Genomic DNA, 11,556 nt, shown 5'->3' on the forward strand with positions numbered 1-11,556 from the left:
AATATTAAAAATAATCTAAAAAACCCAAATTTAAAGAACCAATCATACATGCAAGCATACCATGTATAAATTCTATTAGCCTAGGGGGAAGGGAAAATTTCAGTTCCCCCATGCCTGACGACAGAGGTGGGTTTTAAGGAGCTTGCGAAAGGTAAGGAGGGTGGGGGCAACTCTGATATCTGGGGGGAGGTGGCTCCAGAGGGTCGGGGCAGCCACAGAGAAGGCTCTTCTCATGGGTCCCGCCAAACGACATTGTTTAGTTGACGGGACCCGGAGAAGGCCAACTCTGTGGGACCTAACCGGTCGCTGGGATTCGTGCGGCAGAAGGCGGTCCCTGAGATATTCTTGTCCGATGCCATGAAGGGCTTTATAGGTCATAACCAACACTTTGAATTGTGACAGGAAATTGATCGGCAACCAATGCAGACTGCGGAGTAACATGGGCATACCTTGGGAAGCCCCTGATTGCTCTCGCAGCTGCATTCTGCACGATCTGAAGTTTCCGAACACTTTTCAAAGGTAGCCCCATGTAGAGAGCATTACAGTAGTCGAACCTAGATTTGTTACTATGTATTGTTTTTTACCATTGTTGTGAGCCGCCCCGAGTCTACGGAGAGGGGCGGCATATAAATCCAATAAATCTAATCTAATCTAATCTCACTCTCTTCCCAGATTCCATTTTGCTCCAATAGCAAGACAAGAGTAGAGACAACTGGAGATGGGCTGGGCGCAGTGGTTGACCAGGGTGTCTTTTGTGCCTTGCTAGATTCTTAGTGTACCACATCGCTTGCATAGGCCGCCTTCATGGCTGTCATTTTAGGGCAGCTATTAGGGCAGTGTGTTCACCTTTGGCCCCCACCTGTCACTCAGCTCTCACCTGTGGCTCCCAGTGTCAGATTTAGTAGATAAATTACAGCCCGCTTGAGCTATAATAAATCAAATATGGAGGTGATGGAGTAAGTTACAGAAACGGCTTTCAAACGAAGTTACTTTTATTAAGAAAATAAGAAAAATAGCTATGCCTGATCCCAGGCAATTTCTATGTGTCTTACATTGTTGAAGACTTAGAAAAAGAAGGATTCTTCCCAAGAAGAAAGGAAGTGATGCTGGCAGTCCAGGCAGGATTTTACATCATAATGGGCGGAGCTAAATTAACATAAACAGAGTTAACTATTTAATTACTGAATGTCTCTGGTGCTGGCAATACACAGCGTGACACCCAGTAGCTGTAACATGCACACAGGCCATACCCGGGGCAACACTTCCAACAGGCAGCCAAACCAGGCTGAGAGTAGCCGTTGGATCATTGACCTTCAGTGAGATAGACTTGTCTATTCTGATCATGCAAAGACAGATTCTGGCGAACTGAGCGGATTCAAACCTACTAGATTATGAGGTGGACTTATATTATCAATTTAAGACTTAAATAAATAAATTGCTCAAGCTGGGATGAAGCATGCTCTGAGTCTTCATTGTGAAAGTAGGTAGGTCTTAAAAGTATGCCTTTTTTATACTTTATTTTTTTATATATATTTCTCACACATATACACAAATACTGTATATAATCTCTTAACTGTTATAATCATTTGCCTTATCTTTTAGCATTCATATTAACTTATTCCTCATCCTAAAGTTACCACAACATGAGGAACTGTATTTAAGGGGTCGCGGCATTACAAAGGTTGAGAAGCACTGCTCCAGAATGTAAGCAGTTCTGGATGCAGAGGCATCAAAGTGCAGTTATCCCAAACTCTTCACATCCTATACGACAGTGTTTCCCAACCTTGGCAACTTGAAGATATTTGGACTTCAACTCCCAGAATTCCCCAGCCAGCGAATGCTGGCTGGGGAATTCTGGGAGTTGAAGTCCAGATATCTTCAAGTTGCCAAGGTTGGGAAACACTGCTATACTGTGTAGCAGCCAATACTCCCTCTTCACAACCAATGTGGAAGTTTATCAGACAGGAGATGGAAGTAGGCTGCAGCCTATTCTGAAACTGGCTGAGGACTTCTGGGAGTTGAAGTCCACAAGTCTTAAAATTTGCCCAGGTTGGAGACACCTGGCTTAAAGGAGAGGGGCGGCATACAAATCTAATAAATTGTTGTTATTATTATTTTTGAGCGACGAGTCCCTCACCTTCAAGCCAGCAAATCTGGAAACGTGGGAATGTCAAGGAAGCATCCCAGGCCCCTTCGACGTTCCAATCCGGATGATTCTGGAGGCGGAGATTTCTCTCCCCCTCCCCCACAACAACCCACCCTCCGCCACCACCAGCAGAGCAGAGAGATGGGACGCTTTGGCCCCGCCCTCCTCCCGGCATGCCTCGCGCTCAGCGCTCAGCGGACTTTCCGTAGGCAAGATGGCGGCGCCCACGCTCCGGGCCGGCCATCTATGGCTTCTTTCGACTCGGAGGGCAGCAGCGCCGAAGCCGCCGCGACTCCCGGTTTGGCAGACGCGGCGTCAGCGTCACAGCCATCAGCCCGAGGCTCGTCCGACGCCGGGGTCCCCCGTGGCGAAGGGGCTTTTAGCCACCCAATACGGGCGCGGTCTGTTCCAGGAGGTCTTCCCGCCCCAGCCCGCCGAGGAGGACCTCATTGCGCTCCTCCAGCCAGGCCGCCCGCCCGTCACGGCTTACTGCGGCTTCGACCCCACGGCCGACTCCTTGCATGTCGGGCACCTGCTGACCGTGCTGGGTTTGCTGCACTTCCAGCGGGCCGGCCACAACGTCATCGCCCTGGTGGGCGGTGCAACGGCGCGGCTGGGGGACCCCACCGGCCGCACCAAAGCGCGGGAGGAGCTGACGGCGGAGCAGGTGCAGGAGTGCGCGGGGGGCCTCCGCGAGGGGCTCCAGCGGCTCTTCTACAACCACCGCGAGCTCTTCTGGCCGGCCGAGGAAGGCGAGCGCCTGGGCGATGTCCAGTTCCTGGATAACGCCAGCTGGCTGGAGAGCGAGTCAGTGATCGGCTTCCTGGCCGGCGTCGGGGGTCACCTCCGGATGGGCACGTTGCTGAGCCGGCAGAGCTGCAAGGCCCGCTTGAGCAGCCCCGAAGGCATGGGCTTGGCCGAGTTTCTCTACCCCGCCCTTCAGGCTTACGACTTCCTGCACTTGTACCGTAGCTACGGCTGCCTGGTTCAGCTGGGCGGAGGCGACCAGTTGGGCAATATTATGTCTGGATACGACCTTGTCTCTAAGTAAGACAGAAAGTAGTTGGGGGCGGGGGGAGGAGAGGTTGGACTAGATCAGTGTTTCCAAACCTTGGCAACTTGAAGATATTTGGACTTCAATTCCCAGAATTCCCCAGCCAGCGAATGCCAGTGGATGGAATGCAGTATTGTAGGCCACTGTTTCCCAACCTTGGCAACTTGAAGGCATTTGGACTTCAACTCCCAGAATTGAAGTCCAGATGTCTTCAAGTTGCCAAGGTTGAGAAACACTGTTGTAGGCAAACTCTGCCCACAGTCAGGAGTTCAATCCTGACCACTCAAGGTTGACTCCGCCTTTCATCCTTCTGAGGTCACTAAAATGAGGACCCATATAGTTGAGGGCAATATTTATTTATTTATATTTATTTATTTAGTTAATTGGATTTGCATGCTGCCCCTCTCCGAGGACTTGGGGCGACTCACAGCATGTACAGAAAAACAAGAATAATAACAATCCAATTAATACATTTAAAAAAACAGTCTTTAAAATTCTAATTAAAAAGAAAAATCATCAATATCATTCATTCAACAATAAAACTAAAGCATTCATTGGTCAGGGGTTTTTTAAACTCTTTCTGAAGGCGAGGAGGGTGAGGGCAGTGCGAATCTCCGGAGGAAGCTGATTGCAGAGAGCTGAGCCCCCCACAGAGAAGGCTCTTCCCCTAGGTCCCGCCAGCCGACATTGTTTGGTCGACGGGACCCTAAGGAGACCAACTCTGTGGGACCACACCGGTCGCTGGGATTCGTGCGGCAGAAGGCGGTCTCAGAGATAGTCTGGTTCTATGCCATGTAGGGCTTTATATGCTGACTTTGCAAACCACCCAGGGAATGCTGTAAACATACCGTTGGGGTGTTATATATATACTACATGTGTCATGTATACATTTACAGAGGGCTGTAAAGCACTCTGAAGCAGTATCTAAGTCTATGGTATATAAGCGATGTCATCACACAAAATCTATCTGGTGCAAATATGTAAGTCATGGAATTTTGTGTGAGGATGTCACACTTTTGGGGGGGGGGGTGATTTGGCTGCCTTGGTCTCTCTCTTGGGGGTTCCATGGGAGTAAAGGTTGATTCACCCTTCCATCCTTCCTGATTCTATAAACCCTTTAGAGAGGACTGTAAAAGCATTATGAAGCTGTATATAAGTCTGAATGCTATTGCTTTAATTTGACTAGGTGAAAATGCCTGCCTTAAATAAGGAACCAAAAATGTTTGGATGTAGATGTAATAAAGCATATTTTATTATCCTCCACACAGTGATCTCTTCGCAACAAGAATGCAAAAGAATCCTAAACTCTTCAAGAGTTTACTTCCAGAACTGGCCGATTGGCTAAGAAAGCAGTGTAAATCAGATCTTCTTTGTAGCTGGATTGTAACATTTGATAATGCTATAGGATGCCCTTACTGGAGTTTCACCCAGAGCCTCCATAAAGACTCCAAGCATATTTTAAACATAAACAATGTCCTTTATTTTTCCTAAATATCTATGAGATTCTCAGTCATTTGGGTCATAGTTGTTCTAAAGGTGCTTTTTTCAAGAGACAACTGGGCTTTCTGGGTGTTCTTCCTTTAGATCTGTCCTTTTCTGTCCTTCATTGTACTCATGTCTCCTTTCACATTAGAAAAAGGGCCACAATTTCATTTTGGTCTCCTTCCCCTTTGGGCTTTTTTGAGCTTTTTCAAGTCTGCTCTGGCCAATAATACATTTTTGAACCATAAGAAAATAATTAAATATTATTTGTCTCCCAGTATCTTTTGGGGAGGGAACTCTTATTAGTGGTAGCATTTTTCAAAATTCTAGACAAAGCTGATAGGAGTTGGTCCAGAATATTTGAAAAATAGTAGGCTGTCTTTGTTTGGACTAGCAATAGAATTTAGATTATATACCACTTTATACTGCTTTTACAGCACTCTCTAGGCAGTTTACAGAGTCAGCATATTGCCCCCAACAATCTGGGTCCTCAAGGCTGAGTCAACCTTGAGCTGGTAAGATATGAACTGCAGCACTGCACTCTAACCACTTTGCCACTTGAGCTCTTATCTTATATTCCTTCCACAACCTAATGTGCATCCAATATACTGGAGTATAACTGCTGTCTTATACATAGGTGATTGAAAATAAAATAAAGCAAGTTGTAGTTTGATGTATTAAGTTGTCTATATATCAAGATGATATCAGGCTGAGGGACACTTATAAAACTTAAAATATATTTGGTTTGTAAATAGTTGGATTTTTAAAAATATGTGCTGGCCATTTAATATGACCTAAGAACTTAAGAGCCAGTTTGGTCTAGTGCCATGATGGCAAACCTATGGCACATGTGCCACAGATGGCACACGGAGCTATATTGGAGGGCATATGAGGCGTTCCCCTATGTCAGCTCCAGCATGCATGTGTGTGCTAGCCTGCTGATTTTTGGCCTTGGGAAAGGCCATTTCACCCTCCGGAGGCTTTAGGGAAAATTCACTGGAGCCCCGGAGCGCAAAAAAACGCCCAATGGGCAAACCAGAAGTTCAGAAAAATGTATTTCCGGTTTGCTTGTGCTATTTTTTGCATTTGTTCGGAGTCTTTGGAGAGGGGCAAAGACTCCGAAGAAACAAATAATCTAATAAGTTGTTGTTGTTGTTGTTGTTGGACTCCGAAGAAACAAATAATCTAATAAGTTGTTGTTGTTGTTGTTGTTGTTGTTGTTGTTGTTGTTGTTGTTATTATTATTATTATTATTATTATTATTATTATTATTATTATTTCAGGGCTTCAGGAAGGTTCCCTGAACCCTCTGGAGTGCAAAAAACAGCACAATGTGGAAACTGGAAGTCCATTTTCCAAACTTGCACGTTGGGCTGTTTTTCACACTCTGGAGTTTCAAAAAGCTTCTTTGAAGCCTCTGGAGTGCAAAAAACAGCACAATGGGCAAACCGGAAGTCCATTTTTCCAAACTTCTGGTTTGACTGTTCTTTTCACTGTCCCAGGCTTCAGTGAGGCCTGTGCACATGCGTGGGGATGGAGGGGGGATTGTGCACAGGGGCAGCGCAGGGGGAGTTGCGCATGTATAGAGGGGAGGGAATGGGTGTGGGCACTTGCACACATGCTAACACACACACACCCTTTTGGCACACGAGTCAAAAAAGGTTTTCAATCACTGGTCTAGTGGTTAAGGCATTGTCTAGGAGCAGGGAAACTTGAGTTTTAATCAGGTTTTAAAGGCCTTGGAAGAAGGCAACAGCATACCACTTCTGAAAATAATACGCATGAATTTGTCCATGTTGTGTCCAGTGTTAGGTGTGATCAGTTAAATACTATCAAATGTATGTTGTGCTCTATTGACAAATAATTTAACATTTCTGGTTTTGTTCTCAGAGTAACTGACAAAGATGTATATGGAATAACTGTGCCTCTTATTACAAGTACTACTGGAGATAAGCTGGGAAAATCATCTGGGAATGCAGTTTGGCTTAACAGAAATAGGACTTCTCCTTTTGAACTGTATCAGTTCTTTGTCAGACAGCCAGATGCCGCTGTTGAAAGGCAAGTCTATTTCTACAGGGAAAGTTATTTTCCTGCTAAGCACGAAATGACTAGTTTGCTAGAATGATGCCTTGTAGGATGCTGGATTATGAAGATACCCGGATGCTTTCTAATTGTTTCTATTTACATTTTAAATAATGTTGGTATATAAAGGGCAGAAGACTGCATTTCTTTAACTGGTTTCTTCACGGGATTGTTGTGATAATAAAGTTGGAGAGAGAAAAAGTAGTCATCTTGAATGTCCTAGAAGTTAGAATTATGTGATAGTTTAAAAAAAAAAAGACTCCTCACAATTGGTTTGTGCTATCTCAAACGTCAAGAAGTAGTACTTTTGGCATTCAAAGCACCAAGCTGTGTTCTAACTGATCAATTGGATACTCGATAAACTTTAAAATTAAATAACTTAAAACACACCCTCAATTTTATGGGTTGATGAATAACAAAGGTTAACAGCTCCACTGCTTGCTATATAAATTACAATACAAATAATACATTATTTTCAAAACAGCCTCTCAATTTTCAGAGCTGAAGGTTTCTACATTTACTGTGGTTAGTTTGTCATATTATTTTAGTTTCTGTCTGATCAGAAATAATTACTGCTGTGAGGTTTCTAGAAAAAGAAACAATGTAGTTGTCCCACTTTTAAATTATGTACCCTTTAAAAAAACATCTGTATTAAGTGACACTGAAGCAAAATAATTCTATCTTCTCTTTAAGGTACTTGAAGCTTTTTACTTTCCTTTCTGATATGGAAATTGATCATATCATGCAAGTGCATGCTAAAGCACCTGAGAAGCGGGGCCCTCAGAAGCGGCTTGCTGCTGAAGTAACTAAGCTTGTTCATGGCAGGAATGGCCTGGAATCTGCCAAGAGGTAAAGACATATTGAATTTGTTAAGTCTCATTTGCTGGACAAAAGTTAATGGATATATAAGCAAGGGCTGTAGCTTTACACATGGCAACAGGAGAGGCAATTGTGGATTTCCCCTCTTAATTTCTCCATCCCAAATTGGAAACCTCTAACCCAGGGGCGTCAAACTCATCAGGTTTGTGCTTGACCTCGGGGGGTGGGCTGGGCTGTGTTGGCCAAGGTGGGCATGGCCCACTCTACGTCACTCATATCGGGGGCACCTGTAGTGGCCTGAGTGCTCTGCCAGTGAAAAGACTCCCAAACTCCATTCTTGCATCCAGCCTTCTGCAACCTCCTGCCAACGAGCACGGACTTGGGAGTGTTGCATGGAGCCATCACAAACTCTGGTTTGGGCTGTGATGGCATCCTGTAACCCTCTGCCAGCAAAAACAGAGCTAGGGAGAGCTACACGTGGCCTCACAAGCTGTTTTTGGTTGCAACAACCTCCAGCAACCCTCTGCCAGCTAAAACAGAGCTCGGCATTTTAGCTGACAGAGGCAGTGCGCGCCAGTCCTTCATTGTTTCCAGGGGTCTGTGGGTCAGAACTAAGCACCCTGTGGGCCACATTTGACCCCAGGGGCCTTGAGTTTAACACCCCTGTTCTAAGCAAGAAAGGAAAAGCTAAGGACACTTTCTCATCATTTATTTCACAAATGGTGCGCAGGGATGTTGGGGTACATGATTGGTGCAGAGGAACTTTGGAACTGAAGCCTTTCCAGTCCTTTAAACCTGCTTTATCATCAAAATGAAAAGAATTTCTCCTACTGGGAGCAGCAGATGTTTATTATTTAGTGGGGGAGAAGACATAAAACTGTCATCGTTCATGGTATTTTTCTAGCAGGATGATTATAAATGGTAGAGCCACTTTGAAGTATACGAAACTGAGAAAAACTGGTATAGCAAATATTGGTGCAATGGGTGTTTTGATACCGACTTCTTTATTACCAGATGTACAAAGGCCTTTTATAAGAGCAATGTGGATGCATTAGAAAGTTTGTCCGATGAAGAACTACAGGAGCTCTTTAGAGAAGCACCTTACATTGAAATGCTACTTGAACCTGGAACAACACTACTTGATTTATGTCGGAAAGCTAATGCAATTGCAGATGGGCCAAAGGGGTAAGTTAGCACGTGTTTTGTTCTCTTTGTACTCCTGCTTTCTATAGGTTACACGATAAATAGCCTTATGTAGAAGTTACTTTCCAAGAATCCTATATATAGGGAGTCCTCAGGTTACAATGGCTATTGCTGTTGCTTAAGTGAAAGGGTGGCAAAGCACCTAATCACATGGCTTAACAATAGCAGTCCTGGTTGCTGTCGTAACCCTAAGACATAGGAGTCATTAAGTGGGAAACTATGAGTCCCAGATAAAGAGTGAAGGGGTGTCATAGATGGGAGAGGACAGGGAGATTCTTGGACTTGGGGGAGGCCTGGGAGACTGGCAGAAGTGATGGTCATATGTGAGCAGGAGATACAGTGATACCTCATCTTACAAACGCCTCGTCATACAAACTTTTCAAGATACAAACCCGGGGTTTAAGATTTTTTTGCCTCTTCTTACAAACTATTTTCATCTTACAAACCCACCGCCGCCGCTGGGATGCCCCGCCTCCGGACTTCTGTTGCCAGCGAAGCACCCGTTTTTGCGCTGCTAAGGCTCCCCTCCATGGGAAACCCCACCTCCGGACTTCCGTGTTTTTCTGATGCTGCAAGGGAATCCCAGCAGTGCAAAAATGGGCACTTTGCTGGCAATGGAAGTCCAGAGGTGGGGTTTCCCAGCGAGGGGAGCCTCAGGGGAATCACAGCAGCGCAAAAACAGGTGCTTTGGCTGGCAAAAGGGGTGAATTTTGGGCTTCCACACATTAATCGCTTTTCCATTGATTCCTATGGGAAACATTGTTTCATCTTACAAACGTTTCACCTTAAGAACCTTGTCCCGGAACCAATTAAGTTTGTGAGACAAGGTATCACTGTACTTGCAATTCTATCAGAATATGCGGTTTCTTTTGCTTTCAAGTTTTAAAAATAACAAATCTGCCCTGCATAACATCCCTGACAAAAACTGATTATTTCTAAACTATCTGAGATCTATTAGCACTTAAGTCCATCTGTACAATTTCTTCCTCCAGATACCGTGACATAACAGTTGGTGCGGTTTCTATAAACCATATTACAGAAACTAATCCCGAAGCTGTACTTATTCTTGGACAACATATTCTCAGTAATGGCTTATCGCTACTGAGGATTGGAAAGAAGAACTATTATATTATAAAATGGCTTCAGTTGCCACATGAAACTTGACCATATTAAGGTTTGTAGTAAGTTATAAAAGGTCACCTTTCAAAGATATCAGGCATAACATACAGAAGTACACATCAAGGACAGTGGAGCAGTTGTGTATAGTGTTTTTTCTCACCAAGTGAGACCTGCTTACCTACAGAATCATTTGGAGAATGGGTGAGGTTTTATGAAATACATGTAATAAGTTTCAGTTACAATGGAATTTAAATGTATAAATTATTGTGGAAATATTCTCTGCAGTAAGGACATTAAAGTGACTTTTCAAAAATTTACTAATTGCATTATTATTTGAATTACAAGCTTTAGGTAAAATGGCCTATTCTAAACACTATAATTTTGTTCAGTATTTTCAAAGATAATATGCTGAGAGCTTATGCACTGGAGACAAATTCCTTGTGTGTCCAATAACACTTGGCCAATAGGGAATTCTATTTAGTGTCATTTTATGGTGTGGATAATTTGGACAAAAATGTTAGAATGCCTTGAAAAATGCAGCGAGGTGGCTTATTATTGAAACATCAGTAGTTTCAGCTTCGAAATAAATACTGGGATATGTGAGAAATGTTAATTTTATTATAACTTTGAGGTCTAACTGAAAAGTCTGTTTTTATATTATCAAAAACAAAAACTTTATATACCCTAAGCTTTCCAAGTTAGATATTACAGATATTTTGTAATGACAAGAATGCTGCATTTACTGCTTTCCCAGCATATTTAAAGCTTAGTTTTCTCTGAACCTAGTTACTATCAAATTGCTCTACACCATCAGTTAAAGGCTGTAGTCATAAATTGCATTTATATAATTGGAATCAGATTTGTATTTTAATTTGACATGCCCAGTCTATAATAATGGGAAGTGCTAATCATATGCTTGCAATTAAATATTTTTTGGATGGCCTTACTGTCATACTTACAAGAGCCAGAATTGCTAATGACCACATCTTGCGAATACATTAGATATATTGCTTCATATTTACTAGAATACGATTTCACAAAGCTATGTTATAATTGTATTTACTTCATGCATTTATCCTTTTCAGACACTTCATTAATAAATGAGGATTGAACAACAGTAATAGAAAAATTTGGGCTATAATTCTTTTTAAACAAATCTAAGCAACTACAGTACTTCTATTCAAAGCAATTAAAATAGTGCTTGCATTTACTGAAACTTCACTCAGCTGCTTTGACAAGTGATTATTAAAACTGACCATACTTTAAAAGGTGGATTTATTGGTTAAAAACTATCAACTTTACAGAATTACTTACAGAAACTGACAAATTGTCTATGCATAATCTTAAATTTTTGTAAATCTTTGCAATGTTTGTTATGGCAGATGAGGTTTACACTGCTTTAGACCCAGGAAGTCTTATTAAAGAAGAAATATATATGTGAAAGGTAACTGATCTGATTCAGCACTATAATACTAAAAAGCACCTTGCCTTGACATACATTTTATATTCTATTGTACCAGAACTATTGAAAATTATGGAAATTGGACTAGTAATAAGCATTCACTGGCTGGGGAATTCTGGGAGTTGAAGTCCAAATATCTTCAAGTTGCCAAGGTTGGGAAACACTGGTGTAAAACATACTGGGAATGTA

The 11,556-nt window shown here is 42.8% G+C and overlaps 1 protein-coding gene across 1 annotated transcript; it reads left to right on the forward strand.

Moving 5' to 3' along the window:
- Positions 1–2,287: 2,287 nt before the first annotated feature.
- On the forward strand, positions 2,288–10,222 carry YARS2 (tyrosyl-tRNA synthetase 2). The gene is made up of 5 exons (XM_070756357.1): positions 2,288–3,193; positions 6,573–6,740; positions 7,458–7,613; positions 8,598–8,768; positions 9,779–10,222. The coding sequence occupies exons 1-5, from the start codon at positions 2,361–2,363 to the stop codon at positions 9,948–9,950; spliced, it is 1,500 nt and encodes a 499-aa protein (XP_070612458.1). The 5' UTR covers positions 2,288–2,360; the 3' UTR covers positions 9,951–10,222.
- The last annotated feature ends 1,334 nt before the right edge of the window (positions 10,223–11,556 follow it).

Source organism: Erythrolamprus reginae, chromosome 6 (genome assembly GCF_031021105.1).
Source record: "Erythrolamprus reginae isolate rEryReg1 chromosome 6, rEryReg1.hap1, whole genome shotgun sequence".
NCBI lineage: Eukaryota > Metazoa > Chordata > Lepidosauria > Squamata > Dipsadidae > Erythrolamprus > Erythrolamprus reginae.